The 16,802-nt window shown below is 34.8% G+C and overlaps 3 protein-coding genes across 3 annotated transcripts; 1 reads left to right on the top strand and 2 right to left on the bottom strand.

The window, feature by feature from the left end:
- Positions 1-1,664: 1,664 nt before the first annotated feature.
- Positions 1,665-2,872, bottom strand: LOC148620784 (mytilin-3-like). Its single transcript, XM_088574581.1, has 2 exons — positions 2,591-2,872; positions 1,665-2,225 (listed from the first exon to the last, which is right to left on the bottom strand). The coding sequence occupies exons 1-2, from the start codon at positions 2,818-2,820 to the stop codon at positions 2,018-2,020; spliced, it is 438 nt and encodes a 145-aa protein (XP_088430707.1). The 5' UTR covers positions 2,821-2,872; the 3' UTR covers positions 1,665-2,017.
- Positions 2,873-8,946: 6,074 nt separating this feature from the next.
- Positions 8,947-10,029, top strand: LOC148620783 (5-hydroxytryptamine receptor 4-like). Its single transcript, XM_088573872.1, has one exon. The coding sequence runs from the start codon at positions 8,947-8,949 to the stop codon at positions 9,949-9,951; it is 1,005 nt and encodes a 334-aa protein (XP_088429998.1). The 3' UTR covers positions 9,952-10,029.
- Positions 10,030-12,808: 2,779 nt separating this feature from the next.
- Positions 12,809-13,891, bottom strand: LOC148620782 (5-hydroxytryptamine receptor 4-like). The gene has a single exon (XM_088573871.1). It carries the CDS (start codon positions 13,889-13,891, stop codon positions 12,887-12,889), a length of 1,005 nt encoding a protein of 334 aa, XP_088429997.1. The 3' UTR covers positions 12,809-12,886.
- Positions 13,892-16,802: the final 2,911 nt, after the last annotated feature.

The raw sequence follows: 16,802 nt of genomic DNA, 5'->3' as shown, positions 1-16,802 counted from the left end.
TCGCAGTCGATATTGGTACCAGTATCGTATTGCATATCCCTGAGCAGGTGTACGTCAAAACATGGATGCTACAAAAATATAGTGCATTTTCTTTTTGCCTCTCTACAAACTAATATTTTGTCAAAAGATATGAACAATGACTTATAAAATAGAGCAAACATCACACTGTAAGATGAAGAACTTTTTTAAAAGAAAATCTAACATAATATCAAAAAAAATGTTCCAATGAAAAGGTTGGTTTGGTGAGTGCAAAACGAAAGTGAAAGTAGGGAAAATGGCTATTTATAGTTCGAGACTACTTTTCTGTCCGATCTTCGTGGACTCACCCTATTTTCTTTGCGGGAAATTATTTTTTCACATGTCCTTAGAAATGCTACATAAGTGAAAGTTTTATTGAATCAATTTACATATTTTTAAAAAAAAATCCTAAAAATATGCACTTCACTATAGAAGTCTATGGGAAAATTAATACGATACTGAGACCTATTGAGTTCGCTTTGACATCACGTGACATCCATGATACTTAAGTGTCAGTCTCTGTAAGTATCATGCAGTTGGTGAAACATGGTATGAAAAAGCCATCATTTTGAAAGTTTAATTTGACTATTTGAAATAGACAAGATTTTTCATATTACTTTGGTAAATTGAGTTATAATTTCATTAAACTGCACTGAAAAAGAACATTTCAAGGGCAGATAACTCCGTTAAAATCCTCATTTTCCTAACATTCCATTGAAAAATTACTGAGCAAATTTAGCGACGCAGAGCTCAAATAATGGGCTTTTCAAATACAAAAAAAGAAGTATCCTTGAGTGAAATTACATTGTCAGATCGGTGGGTTTTTGGCTTGCATATTGAAGGTATACATGTATATAAATCGAAATACATGTACAAGTAAACCGCATGCCGCAAATGAGTTTCCCGTTCTGATGAATTAAAACCAGTTTTAAATGGGTTCGGCGCAAACGATATAACGAAGTAAAACATAGACCCATGTTTTACATGTATCATGTAATTTTTTTGTACATTGGGATCTAAATCGCGATAAATCTTTAGGAAGAGGTGCTCTGAAATAATTTAACTAACATAATAAAATAAAAAACAATTACATATAAAATACTGTTGCATGAAGACTCATGTACAAGAATTATGGAAAAAATTCAAGGGATGTAACCCATATCTGTAATTGACTATATAATTTTGAAAATTAAGGCGAAAGTTATTGCACACTATTCAAGATTTCAAAACAAAAATGATTCCAAAAATTAACGACTATTGTAGTTAACGAGTTGTTCCTTATCTTACACAGAAATCGTGCCATTTCTATAGCTTTTTTATTATTCTCTGGTAAATTATACTTCGTTTCAATATTCGCCATTTACGTCGAATCTGGTTTACGATTTTATACCTGACAAAGGATTTTGGATGAGAAAACAAGACTAGTTATAAATATCTGAAAAAGCGTCTCTGAACATAAAAAGGTGATTCTATAATACTGTATCAATTAAAAATTTGTTCTTTTTGATTTAAGTTTTCTGTCAGAGTGTTCGATCGTATTACTGTTGACCACTGGTACCATTAAGCTCAATATAAATGAAGACGTTTCCCTTTGGTTTTAAGTTAATGTGAAAGTCGTCTATAATTCCTATATATATTTACTATCGTACATTTTATGCATTTAATATCGAACAGGAAATAAAATACAATATACAATACATTCATATGGATACAATAATGTACTAATTATATATCTTTGTATGGCACATAAAAGCATAATTCATACTAATAGCACTTATAAAGAGCTTACAATGTCACGTGATCCGTAAGTATTGCTTAGTGTGCTTTTGATCACACAAAAAGCACCATTACTCTCAATGGTCCATGATAAAATTAATATATGTCACGGAACTATAAAGTTAATTCGTTGAAATGGCAAATCATTGGCACGAAGAACAGTCCATAGTTTTATTTTTTGCATAAGCCATATCAATCAACAAGTGTTTGATGCATCTTTCATCTAAAAAAATGAAAATGAACTGAACAAATTTTTTGCAAACTTCGGAATGCCTTTCGAATATGAAACTTTTGTTCCTTTTGGTCCACTCCGACTCGTCACAAATCCACCACCGTTGCCTCCTCTGTTGAAAGTTCCCCCAAATGCAAAACCATTTCCGCTTCCGGTGCCACTAGAAAACGACATTCCTCCCGCATTTCCGTCCCTGCTTCTGAAAATTGAAACGAACATGAGCATCATGTAGTAAATGAAATGTTTTGTCAAAGGTGTTTTAGATTAACTAATGAAGCAGACCAGTTCGTCATTGATCACTAGGACATATGTGTTTTGTACTTGCAACTTTAAAAAAAAATCATTTTCCTGTCGACTGACCCTTCGTAAAATATACTCACTGAAAAAAATATTTCAAATCTCCGCTGTAGACCGAATATCTTCTATCAGATTTCCTGCGTGTTACTCCGCTTGCTTATAAACTCTGCTCCACTGAATTCATAAGGCATAATAACAACGCATTTGTGTTTTTTTACTGTGAAATAGTCCGTTATAAAGGGGATTACTCTTAAACTGTTAGTTTACCTGAAAGCAATACCCTGTCCGTTGTTCACTTTAAATGTTTTTCTTGTTCCTGGTTTCATGTCGTTTATTAATACGGTTTTAAAGCCAGAATTCTTTCCTGAAAAGTCTGGAAATGTTGGTGGGAAGAGTTGAGCACCAGGGAAAGTCTGTGGTTTAGGCCTTGGAGCTGGGGCTTTCATGCTCATAATATTGTTGAATGTTGTAAAGAAGTCATACATGAATTTGTCCATTTGGAAAGGGTTATAGTAAGAAGAACCATATGGACCTAAAATAACATTTGAAAAATCATAAGAATAATAGCTGTTGTAAATATATTCAGATTATTATTACTCTACAATGTAGATGGATATCGCAAAATTAATAACAACTAGATAGATTATCAAATATGTATTGCAACTAGGTTGATATTGCAAAAAAAACTTATAAAAACAAGTATATTGCCAAATAATAACTAGGTAGATATTGCAAAATGTATTACAATTTTACAGATGTATATTACCAAATTTATCACAACTAGGTGGATATTGCAAAATGTATTACAACTATGTGGAAAATACAAAATTTATTACAACTTGGTGGACATCGCAAAACCCATAAAAAAACTAGATGGATTATTTATATTGCAGAATGTATTACAACTAGGTGGATATTATACAAAATCTCTAACTCGGTGGATATTCATTTGCCATTGATATCATAAACACATCTATTTTGATGACTGTCAGTCCAAAAATTATAATATTAAAGATATATACATTTAAAATTAATGCCAAAAGTAGCAACAGAGGATGCACTGTCATATGTAATTTACTCATTCCAATCTGTCTGTTCTTAGGAGATAATTAACTTTGAAAATCCAATAGATTCTATTTTATTAGAGTGTTATTTACAGAGCTATCTCCCTTAATTTTGAATCAACAGTGTAACCTATGTCATATTTATCTCCTCAGAACACGGGTTATATGCAAAGTCGAATGTTAGTTTGTGTTTACTATGGCAATTCAAACAAAATATCAAAATTAAAATGTGTAGGCTTTTTAGCATTTTGCATGATTCTTAGCTGCAGTGGTACAAAAAATGTATTTAAATAAACTGACTCATCACGCGCATTTGCCTCTCCTTAAAAACCCTATATGCGGTAAGTCTTTGAGGTAACGACCATTTGATATCGAGTGGGGACATTGAAGATTTTTCGGTTCAAAATATATGTTTTCGCCATGTTAACGGTTAAAATACCTATTTTCATATATATATATATATATTGAATCGAATTATTTATTTCATTATCTGTAAAAGCATAATATATTCAGATCAGAGTGATTTGAAAGGAAGTAAATAAAATATCGTTTTCTTCATTTTCAATATCAAAATATTCATTTTCAAAATGGCCGGTGCCAACTTAGTTAACCAAAAATTCTTCCAAGAACACCCCACCCCCTGTTGATATCTAAATGACATTTTTTTACTTATGACTTAACCTTTGGAAAAACTATAGAAAATATGCATAAATCGGTCTAAAGTTCTTGTTTTTCGTTACTATGGTAACACATAAAATATCGATTAACTTTTTTTGCATGATATTAAAGAGCTTATTAAACTCTACCACCACACCAATTTGCAAGTTCCTAGCTACCTAGGTTTTCGAGATAACGAAATGTCCTTTATTATGACCTATCCCCCTTTTCGGTCGAATCGCCCCTCCTTTGAATTTTTTACGGGAACACATTTACATGTATGTAATGAGATCTAAATTCCGTGAATGTTTCGTCTAAAGCTCCCAAGCACTTGCAAACGTGTGAACAAGCTCGCCGATAAAAATAATGATAATTGAAATTTACGTTTCCAAGAAACGTGTAAAAGTCGCCTCCCGTTTCTGGATCTAATTTTTAGAAATATATCGTACATTGAACTGCATGTCATTAGTCGGGACAGCGTAAAGAACTTGAATATCAATTTTAATAGAAATCGAAAACAACTTTGAATTTTTGACCGCGGTGGCGGCTATTGAAAAACAAGGGGGCCGATACTTAGTTAAAAATATCGATTGGGCTGCAGATTCTAAATCGGGGCGGCTTAAATAACATAAGTTTCAATTATCATGAAGATCGGACAACATTGAAATTTCGACCGCGGTGGCGACCATTTTGAAAATTGACAATTGAGCTGCAGATTATTAATCAGGACGGCTTAAAGAACCTAATTTTCCATTTTTATCTAAATCCGGAAATTTTGAATTTTTGACCGCGTTGGCGGCCGAGACGCATGGAATTTTTTTTCGGGATTTTGTTTCGACAATTAAGCTTAATAATTATACCAAGTTTGGTCGAACTCTGACCAGCCTTTCTCAATATAAGAATTCAAAATTTCCGGTGTAAAAAATGGTAACTTTCAGTCCGGTGGCCATTTTGAAAACATGGCGGCAACTGGATATTTTGTTTTAAAGTTTTGTATCCTTCGAAGAATGTTCTAACTACCTGAAAAGTTCCATCTCAATTGGATGAGGCACTTTCGAGAAAAAGGGCGGACATTTTTAGGAAGTTTTATGACAGGAGAATTAAAATGATATTTAAAATCTAGGTTTTCACGAAACGTGTAGAAGGCGCTTCCCGTTTCCGTATCAATTTTTGAGACGCAGATTGTTAAATGATTAGTTTTGCACAAAAGGGCCTAAAGAACCTAGTTATCAATTTTCTTCGAAATCAGACAAATTTGAATTTTTTTGCCGGAATGTCGGACATTTTGAAAATAGAGGCCCAGGCGTAGCTTAAATTGTCAATCGGACCGCTGATTTATAATCGGGACGACTAAAAGAACCTTAAATTCCCTATTTATTCTCTATAACGCTATACCCCATGACCCCCTGGCACTATTTCAAATGAGGTCCAAGTGGGGTCCAAGTTTTATAGTTGAAAAAACTTCGATTGACTCCTACTTTTGCCGATGTAAAATGGTGCATACCGGTCTCCTCTACAACGCTATACCCCATGACCCCCTGGGACTATTTCAAATAAGGCCCTTAAAATTGGGTCCAAGTGAGGTTCCCTCTGCTTTACATTTGGAAAATTTTCCATTAATTTTCATTAATTTTTTCGTGAAATAGTTGATTTTTTTTTATAGATAACCTTTCCATATTGAATTGAAATATTTTTATTATAAGTTTTAATGGTGTATCCATCAGCACCATGAAAACTGATTTATTCAACGGATCATAGTTTTCCTTTCCTCGTCTGTCTACCCCGGACTTGACTTTTTATGAGCAACTCGGCGGGTGTTTCTAGAAAAGCAGAGGACGCTTACCCTACCGGTGCACCTGGTCCATGCTCCCAGTTTTTAGTGGAGTCCGAGTTGCTCATTTACTTTTGTTACTTTGTATGTATGATTTTAGTTACTTTATGTTCTTTGTTGTGTATGTCTGTTTTCCATGTCTGGTCTTTGTCCCTGGATTACATTCTTTTGATTACCGCTATAACCTTGGTTCCCTTGATTACTCTTTAAAAAAATTACAATTTGATGGTACGTTATGGTTTACTTTGATTTTTTGGTTATCAGATATGACCATATAATTGTTCGCTAGCTTCAGTGTAGCTATGAAATTGTTGTTTTAATAATTATAGTCTGGTCTCTATTGATCACATTAATTTCACCTGGATTTTATCTGTAGAATTATAGTTAAAATTGTAAAACACTGTTATAAACTAAGCATATATTAAAAAACCCAATACTTGTTATCAAATATAGCAGCTTAATGGTGTCTTAAATCAAATATTTCAGTATTTTATTACATGTTGTTGAATGTTGTTGGGATTATAGTACAAAAACAGGATTAATATTTACATGTATATATATGAACTTAATAAAATTGCAAAAAAGTAGGGTTAGTTTTACCCTTAATTAATACGTGTTAACGCACATGATGACCATCTAGTTAAACGTGGATACCAACACAACCACCCTAGCAACCAATCTAAAATTGGTGTAATGAGGGTGATACGTGCAATGAAAGAGAGATTTAGATCCGATGTCAAACCAGTACCAACAGTCTACGAGGAAAAAGCAGTAAAACTACACACACCAGAGTGGAACGATGATACCAGGCAGATAGTAGAGCAACTACCCACATATTACTCAATTAAAACTTCACTCTACCACCAGAGATCACTGTCCAGGCCCGCTTTACCAAAAACTTCTACAGATATCAACCTCCAAGACAATTGGTGCACAACTACTTCTGGAGAACAGTTTCTACTTCCTGATGACAACATTCATCCCCGCATGCTTATATTTGCAACCACCAGCAACCTGAGTCATCTTGCTGCTGCTGCTACTATATTCTGTGATGGCATCTTTTACGTATGTCCTTCATTATTTCATCAGCTGCACACTATTCATGCCATGATCGACGGTTATATGTTCCCACTAGTATTCAGCTTACTACCAGGCAATGACCAGACCACCTACGTCATTTTTTTCAGTCATTAAAGAGATTTCTCGACAACTCAACATTATTCTTCAAGCAGACTCTATTTAACGACTATAAAATGGCCACCAATAACGCAGCCACTACTGTATTCCCAGGTGTGACCATTAAAGGATGTTTTTTTTGCACTATACTGAATGCATCTGGCGCAAGACCCAAAAGTGTGGACTTCAGACCTACTATAAAGACAACGCCGACATCACTCAACTAGTGAGACGAGCAGCAGTACTACCACTGGTCCCTTAGAATGAAGTAGAAGACGTATGGTTCCACTCACTACAAGACATCGAAAACGCAGATAATGTACCCGACTCTACTACATTTACCTACTACATTACCAAACACTGGATTGAGAACAACAGATTTTTATGGAACCACTACCAGACAGAAGGACCTCGCACTACAAACCCATTTAGAGAGCTTGCACAACAAGATAAAAGTCCAATCTAATTAAAATTAGACCTTTTATTACGCTACATTCCATAATTGGCACATGTCAGATCGTGTATTTTAATCAGATTGATTTCAGTGTCATTTACAGAGTTATCTTCATCGGATTTTGCATGATTCTTATCTGTAGTGCTACTTAATATAAATATATGTCTTTCAAAAGTTGCCTGTTGGTGTTTACCAAGCCTGGACCAAATGAACAGTCCAAGGCAACCCATGGTTCTTCAATGAATTGCAAACACAAAAATGTCCAAGCAAGTCAGATGGGGAACTTATTTTTGTAATTAAACTTTTTTGGACAGACAAAGCATGCGTTATACGATTGATATTACAGAAATATAACACCATGTGCCTGTGTTAAAAAGAAAGGTACGTAAACGCCCCCCTCTTAAAGTTAAATTGGATTTTTGTTTATACTGCATGAAATCTTTCTATTCATTAAATAATACCCCCTTTAACAGGGATTTCATTATCTTTTCAGTGAACAGGCTTAATAGAGAAAATGGACCGTCTACACCTTCAAAATGTATCAAAGGGGGGATGGGGCCCATTGTGATTTTGAACCGTCCATTTCCACTTTTTGAACTGTCTACATTTTGACAGTAGCTGGTTCTTAATGAAACCACTGCTTTAATACTGCACATGGTTTGGATGGGCGATAAGGTATGTTCACTTCCAATCTTTAAATCCTGAAATCCTGTATTCACCCTTAATACCTTGTACAATATGTTGTCTATTACGCTTACGAGAAGTCATCCTTATGAAACTTGTAAGCTATAGGAAGAGCAGTCTTTGATAGAAATATTACTTTTTTCAATGTCACGCCGTTTAATTAGAACCGATTATAAAAATCCGTTTGCCATTTACTTCTTCGTCGAGATCTCCATTAATTATAATTGTTTAATGTCATGGAAGGATAACTGTCAGTGACTAATACCAATACTATACGGGAAGCTCTTGGGATTACTGACAAATAAACAGAGCTAGTGGAAACTGGAGTTGGCTGACTTGTAGTAATATAATAGTTCCACCTTGTCTTATTTTGTAGAGGTTAAATTATGTGTATATATCGTGGATAGAAATGTAGTATAAGTTCGTTGAAAGTTTTATAGAATTTTCTAAGATTTTACACTGCAGGCAAAGTGGTGAAATGTTTTTTTCCAGAGAATTTAATAGAAAGCATGCGCCCCACGTGTCTCAGTCGATAATCATCTAATCACCAGTGCTGTGCCATTAGATTATTGTTCTATGCAGAACCGAGATAAATGTGATACCAACCAAAGATATTTGTTTAGAAATTAACAGTTTTTGCAAGTTTATACCACCATTGTGAAATTAGATAAAGAGCGTCATTATAACAAAAATCAGACGTTCAAACGACTGACTTTACTATGAAACTTGATTAACTAACTGCTGCGAAATATTTCTAATGGATGGAAATATTTATTCAAACGATTCATGTTCCGAGGACCATGTGACGGCAACAACGGGAGACTTTGTACTTCTGATATTGTTGTCAATTTTCCCACCAATCACTATAGCTGGGAATATACTTGTTATATGTGTTGTACTAAGGCATCATAAATTTCAACAGAAGGCCAATGTCTTTGTTGTATCACTGACTGTTTCGGACATTTCAGTTGCGTTGTTTGTAATGACTCCCGCCATTATGACGGCGTTTGGGAATATTCAGTGGCTGACACTACAACCGGTTTGCTTGTTATCATTTAGTTTAGACGTAATGTTCACGAGTAGTTCTATTCTGCATCTGATGTGTATGACAGTGGACAGATATATCGCAATATGTAAGCCTTTTAAATACCACAATCTAATGTCGAAACGATCTGTTACCGCTTTGTTATTCATGTGTTGGGTACTACCGGTATTGATATCATTCGGATTAATCTTTTCAGAAGTTCATTCCATAGGCGTCGAGGTTGAAGACTTAGCTGAAAAGTTTCATCAGAATTGTATATTTGTCGTTAATATATACTATGCAGTGTTCTGCAGCTTACTGACATTTTACATTCCTTCGGCATTCATGTTGTTATGTAATATTCTAATATTCAAGTCCGTAAAACGCCAAGGGAGGCAACTCTGTGAAATGAGTACAAGTATAAAGCAGGAACAACACGCTAAAATAGCGAAGCGAGAAGTCAAAGTGGCTAGAAATATTGCAATAATGTTAAGTTGTTTCTTTTTGTGTTGGTTACCGTTTTTCGTTTACAATTTATTAGATCCGGTGATTGGTTACTCGGTTGGCAAAACAACGGCCCTCACTGTCACGTGGCTTGGATATATAAATTCGATGCTCAATCCTTATCTGTATTACTTCTTAAACAAATCATTTACGTCCAAATGTGACTACTTCTGTTTGAGATGCAAGAGAGGGCACGGATCGAGAAGTAATGTCTTTGTTATTAAAAAAAATTGATTTCAGTTCAAAACTGATACAAAGACTTTATAAAAGTTATTCATGATTTTAATTTTAATATATAAATGAACAACAGCAATAAAAGGGAAAAAAGTTAATTCACTTTTAGTTTCTTAGTTTAATTTAAACTTTTGTCAGGTAGATTAAAGGCAATGCATCTAGTTTTGCCCATATCAAGGTCAGATGCATACGTGTATGTGTTAGTGGTTTCATTACGTACAATTTAGTTGTGAATATTTGAAACAAGTACTATCTTAAAAAAAAGGTAACGACGCAGTAAAATTTGTTTTATTTACTTATAATTTTCTACATTTCATTCAGGAAATAACACATGGCTCGCAATGTCAATTTTCGACAGTTTTTTTTTTTTAACGCCACGAAGTTATCAGTATTTGGCCAACCGGGAAACAGAATCGTGATCAGGTGACTTGCGTTTCCATGGAAGAGCGTCTTTAAGGTAAATTCTTGGCCTTTTCACTCGATCCGCTACGCTTATTTCTCAAATTTCTGAAAGATAATCCGATATTTAATCTCCACACATGTAAGAACCTTCTAAGTCTTTTCCCTTTTGAAGCGTAGCCGATCTTTAATCTTCACTAATTATAAATGTAAAAAAAAAATCCTTAATATGATGATGCTTCTCTGAAAGACGTATCGCTGGGATGTGTGGGAAAATCGTAACTTGTTTCAGACCATAATGTGTTTTAAGAGTAAATTGAAAGAGCACAGAAATTGGATTGATTGCTTTACGTTTTATCTCATGATAAAGATACAGGGATGAATAATATATTGCAAGCCAAACTCGAGATTCGATGCGAGACTGCGAATTTGCAATGCATATTTTGTCGCTCCTTCAGCATGATTCGAACCACTTACATGTTCAAAATATTTCTTGTCTGTCATGTAAAATAATCTGTCTGCCAAGTCCAACGAAATGTAAATGTGGTCGCTCCTTCACGATTTGTACACGGTTAATGGAAGCTTTCTTTTACAATGCACAGAGATTATATTTACCTCTGTCAGGTAACTCGATAAAATTGTGTGATTTGCGTTCTTTATCAAGATTCACTGGTTCTCTGTACATAATAAAGATTATTTTAGCTAGTGTTAGGGAACTGGAGGAACATAACTAAATAATTTAAAACAAAACTTGGTGCTAGTATTTGGGGTACTAAGAAGAAAATAATAATTATATTTTATTTATTATATACATGTAAATACTGAATATTACACGTCGTAATCTGTATCGCATGATGATCAAGCATAGACTGCTATATCACCCCAAGCCGGGCCAAAGATTTTGACATGTCATGTGCTTAATATCATATATTTTAAGCATTCTTTAAGAAAGGTCTGTGGAGGGGTGCGTTATAGGTCTAGGGTGTGATATGGGGTATATGATATACGTCTAGAGTTGTGATATAGGGTATGTGATATACGTCTAGAGTTGTGATATGGGGTATGTGATATACGTCTAGAGTTGTGATATGGGGTATGTGATATAGGTCTAGAGGTGTGATATAGGGTATGTGATATACGTCTTGAGTTGTGATATAGGGTATGTGATATACGTCTAGAGGTGTGATATAGGGTATGTGATATACGTCTACAGTTGTGATATAGGGTATGTGATATACGTCTAGAGTTGTGATATAGGGTATGTGATATACGTCTAGAGTTGTGATATAGGGTATGTGATATACGTCTAGAGTTGTGATATAGGGTATGTGATATAAGGTAGACGATATAGGGTTGAAACAAACACTTGTAAGGCATACACAAAAAATTATATTTTAATCTAAATATATGATCATGATAAACTGTACATGTATATAAGTATATGTATATGACTCTTATATTCATACGTTATCTTTTCTGTATTACGTAGGAGCAGTGTTACGTGTAGTAGAGAATAAAATGGTTTCACTCGGCCAACTGTGCATTGTAAAAGAAAGCTTCCATTAACCGTGTACAAATCGTGAAGGAGCGACCACATTTACATTTCGTTGGACTTGGCAGACAGATTATTTTACATGACAGACAAGAAATATTTTGAACATGTAAGTGGTTCGAATCATGCTGAAGGAGCGACAAAATATGCATTGCAAATTCGCAGTCTCGCATCGAATCTCGAGTTTGGCTTGCAATATATTATTCATCCCTGTATCTTTATCATGAGATAAAACGTAAAGCAATCAATCCAATTTCTGTGCTCTTTCAATTTACTCTTAAAACACATTATGGTCTGAAACAAGTTACGATTTTCCCACACATCCCAGCGATACGTCTTTCAGAGAAGCATCATCATATTAAGGATTTTTTTTTTACATTTATAATTAGTGAAGATTAAAGATCGGCTACGCTTCAAAAGGGAAAAGACTTAGAAGGTTCTTACATGTGTGGAGATTAAATATCGGATTATCTTTCAGAAATTTGAGAAATAAGCGTAGCGGATCGAGTGAAAAGGCCAAGAATTTACCTTAAAGACGCTCTTCCATGGAAACGCAAGTCACCTGATCACGATTCTGTTTCCCGGTTGGCCAAATACTGATAACTTCGTGGCGTTAAAAAAAAAAACTGTCGAAAATTGACATTGCGAGCCATGTGTTATTTCCTGAATGAAATGTAGAAAATTATAAGTAAATAAAACAAATTTTACTGCGTCGTTACCTTTTTTTTAAGATAGTACTTGTTTCAAATATTCACAACTAAATTGTACGTAATGAAACCACTAACACATACACGTATGCATCTGACCTTGATATGGGCAAAACTAGATGCATTGCCTTTAATCTACCTGACAAAAGTTTAAATTAAACTAAGAAACTAAAAGTGAATTAACTTTTTTCCCTTTTATTGCTGTTGTTCATTTATATATTAAAATTAAAATCATGAATAACTTTTATAAAGTCTTTGTATCAGTTTTGAACTGAAATCAATTTTTTTTAATAACAAAGACATTACTTCTCGATCCGTGCCCTCTCTTGCATCTCAAACAGAAGTAGTCACATTTGGACGTAAATGATTTGTTTAAGAAGTAATACAGATAAGGATTGAGCATCGAATTTATATATCCAAGCCACGTGACAGTGAGGGCCGTTGTTTTGCCAACCGAGTAACCAATCACCGGATCTAATAAATTGTAAACGAAAAACGGTAACCAACACAAAAAGAAACAACTTAACATTATTGCAATATTTCTAGCCACTTTGACTTCTCGCTTCGCTATTTTAGCGTGTTGTTCCTGCTTTATACTTGTACTCATTTCACAGAGTTGCCTCCCTTGGCGTTTTACGGACTTGAATATTAGAATATTACATAACAACATGAATGCCGAAGGAATGTAAAATGTCAGTAAGCTGCAGAACACTGCATAGTATATATTAACGACAAATATACAATTCTGATGAAACTTTTCAGCTAAGTCTTCAACCTCGACGCCTATGGAATGAACTTCTGAAAAGATTAATCCGAATGATATCAATACCGGTAGTACCCAACACATGAATAACAAAGCGGTAACAGATCGTTTCGACATTAGATTGTGGTATTTAAAAGGCTTACATATTGCGATATATCTGTCCACTGTCATACACATCAGATGCAGAATAGAACTACTCGTGAACATTACGTCTAAACTAAATGATAACAAGCAAACCGGTTGTAGTGTCAGCCACTGAATATTCCCAAACGCCGTCATAATGGCGGGAGTCATTACAAACAACGCAACTGAAATGTCCGAAACAGTCAGTGATACAACAAAGACATTGGCCTTCTGTTGAAATTTATGATGCCTTAGTACAACACATATAACAAGTATATTCCCAGCTATAGTGATTGGTGGGAAAATTGACAACAATATCAGAAGTACAAAGTCTCCCGTTGTTGCCGTCACATGGTCCTCGGAACATGAATCGTTTGAATAAATATTTCCATCCATTAGAAATATTTCGCAGCAGTTAGTTAATCAAGTTTCATAGTAAAGTCAGTCGTTTGAACGTCTGATTTTTGTTATAATGACGCTCTTTATCTAATTTCACAATGGTGGTATAAACTTGCAAAAACTGTTAATTTCTAAACAAATATCTTTGGTTGGTATCACATTTATCTCGGTTCTGCATAGAACAATAATCTAATGGCACAGCACTGGTGATTAGATGATTATCGACTGAGACACGTGGGGCGCATGCTTTCTATTAAATTCTCTGGAAAAAAACATTTCACCACTTTGCCTGCAGTGTAAAATCTTAGAAAATTCTATAAAACTTTCAACGAACTTATACTACATTTCTATCCACGATATATACACATAATTTAACCTCTACAAAATAAGACAAGGTGGAACTATTATATTACTACAAGTCAGCCAACTCCAGTTTCCACTAGCTCTGTTTATTTGTCAGTAATCCCAAGAGCTTCCCGTATAGTATTGGTATTAGTCACTGACAGTTATCCTTCCATGACATTAAACAATTATAATTAATGGAGATCTCGACGAAGAAGTAAATGGCAAACGGATTTTTATAATCGGTTCTAATTAAACGGCGTGACATTGAAAAAAGTAATATTTCTATCAAAGACTGCTCTTCCTATAGCTTACAAGTTTCATAAGGATGACTTCTCGTAAGCGTAATAGACAACATATTGTACAAGGTATTAAGGGTGAATACAGGATTTCAGGATTTAAAGATTGGAAGTGAACATACCTTATCGCCCATCCAAACCATGTGCAGTATTAAAGCAGTGGTTTCATTAAGAACCAGCTACTGTCAAAATGTAGACAGTTCAAAAAGTGGAAATGGACGGTTCAAAATCACAATGGGCCCCATCCCCCCTTTGATACATTTTGAAGGTGTAGACGGTCCATTTTCTCTATTAAGCCTGTTCACTGAAAAGATAATGAAATCCCTGTTAAAGGGGGTATTATTTAATGAATAGAAAGATTTCATGCAGTATAAACAAAAATCCAATTTAACTTTAAGAGGGGGGCGTTTACGTACCTTTCTTTTTAACACAGGCACATGGTGTTATATTTCTGTAATATCAATCGTATAACGCATGCTTTGTCTGTCCAAAAAAGTTTAATTACAAAAATAAGTTCCCCATCTGACTTGCTTGGACATTTTTGTGTTTGCAATTCATTGAAGAACCATGGGTTGCCTTGGACTGTTCATTTGGTCCAGGCTTGGTAAACACCAACAGGCAACTTTTGAAAGACATATATTTATATTAAGTAGCACTACAGATAAGAATCATGCAAAATCCGATGAAGATAACTCTGTAAATGACACTGAAATCAATCTGATTAAAATACACGATCTGACATGTGCCAATTATGGAATGTAGCGTAATAAAAGGTCTAATTTTAATTAGATTGGACTTTTATCTTGTTGTGCAAGCTCTCTAAATGGGTTTGTAGTGCGAGGTCCTTCTGTCTGGTAGTGGTTCCATAAAAATCTGTTGTTCTCAATCCAGTGTTTGGTAATGTAGTAGGTAAATGTAGTAGAGTCGGGTACATTATCTGCGTTTTCGATGTCTTGTAGTGAGTGGAACCATACGTCTTCTACTTCATTCTAAGGGACCAGTGGTAGTACTGCTGCTCGTCTCACTAGTTGAGTGATGTCGGCGTTGTCTTTATAGTAGGTCTGAAGTCCACACTTTTGGGTCTTGCGCCAGATGCATTCAGTATAGTGCAAAAAAAACATCCTTTAATGGTCACACCTGGGAATACAGTAGTGGCTGCGTTATTGGTGGCCATTTTATAGTCGTTAAATAGAGTCTGCTTGAAGAATAATGTTGAGTTGTCGAGAAATCTCTTTAATGACTGAAAAAAATGACGTAGGTGGTCTGGTCATTGCCTGGTAGTAAGCTGAATACTAGTGGGAACATATAACCGTCGATCATGGCATGAATAGTGTGCAGCTGATGAAATAATGAAGGACATACGTAAAAGATGCCATCACAGAATATAGTAGCAGCAGCAGCAAGATGACTCAGGTTGCTGGTGGTTGCAAATATAAGCATGCGGGGATGAATGTTGTCATCAGGAAGTAGAAACTGTTCTCCAGAAGTAGTTGTGCACCAATTGTCTTGGAGGTTGATATCTGTAGAAGTTTTTGGTAAAGCGGGCCTGGACAGTGATCTCTGGTGGTAGAGTGAAGTTTTAATTGAGTAATATGTGGGTAGTTGCTCTACTATCTGCCTGGTATCATCGTTCCACTCTGGTGTGTGTAGTTTTACTGCTTTTTCCTCGTAGACTGTTGGTACTGGTTTGACATCGGATCTAAATCTCTCTTTCATTGCACGTATCACCCTCATTACACCAATTTTAGATTGGTTGCTAGGGTGGTTGTGTTGGTATCCACGTTTAACTAGATGGTCATCATGTGCGTTAACACGTATTAATTAAGGGTAAAACTAACCCTACTTTTTTGCAATTTTATTAAGTTCATATATATACATGTAAATATTAATCCTGTTTTTGTACTATAATCCCAACAACATTCAACAACATGTAATAAAATACTGAAATATTTGATTTAAGACACCATTAAGCTGCTATATTTGATAACAAGTATTGGGTTTTTTAATATATGCTTAGTTTATAACAGTGTTTTACAATTTTAACTATAATTCTACAGATAAAATCCAGGTGAAATTAATGTGATCAATAGAGACCAGACTATAATTATTAAAACAACAATTTCATAGCTACACTGAAGCTAGCGAACAATTATATGGTCATATCTGATAACCAAAAAATCAAAGTAAACCATAACGTACCATCAAATTGTAATTTTTTTAAAGAGTAATCAAGGGAACCAAGGTTATAGCGGTAATCAAAAGAATGT

The sequence above is a fragment of the Perna viridis genome, chromosome 3 (assembly GCF_037379345.1).
Source record: "Perna viridis isolate PV_CMFRI_1.1 ecotype Kerala chromosome 3, ASM3737934v1, whole genome shotgun sequence".
In the NCBI taxonomy this organism is placed as follows: Eukaryota; Metazoa; Mollusca; class Bivalvia; order Mytilida; family Mytilidae; genus Perna; species Perna viridis.
Note: the sequence above shows the minus strand (reverse complement) of the source record. Positions and strands in the feature narration are given on the sequence as shown.

Excerpts from the sequence above, each read along its gene's own strand:
- LOC148620784 (XM_088574581.1), bottom strand. The coding sequence starts at position 2,820 with ATGGACAAATTCATGTATGACTTCTTTACAACATTCAACAATATTATG. Across the intron at positions 2,226-2,590 it reads GGACAGGGTATTGCTTTCAG|AAGCAGGGACGGAAATGCGG; the intron begins GTAAACTAACAG and ends TTCAATTTTCAG.
- LOC148620783 (XM_088573872.1), top strand. The coding sequence starts at position 8,947 with ATGGATGGAAATATTTATTCAAACGATTCATGTTCCGAGGACCATGTG.
- LOC148620782 (XM_088573871.1), bottom strand. The coding sequence starts at position 13,891 with ATGGATGGAAATATTTATTCAAACGATTCATGTTCCGAGGACCATGTG.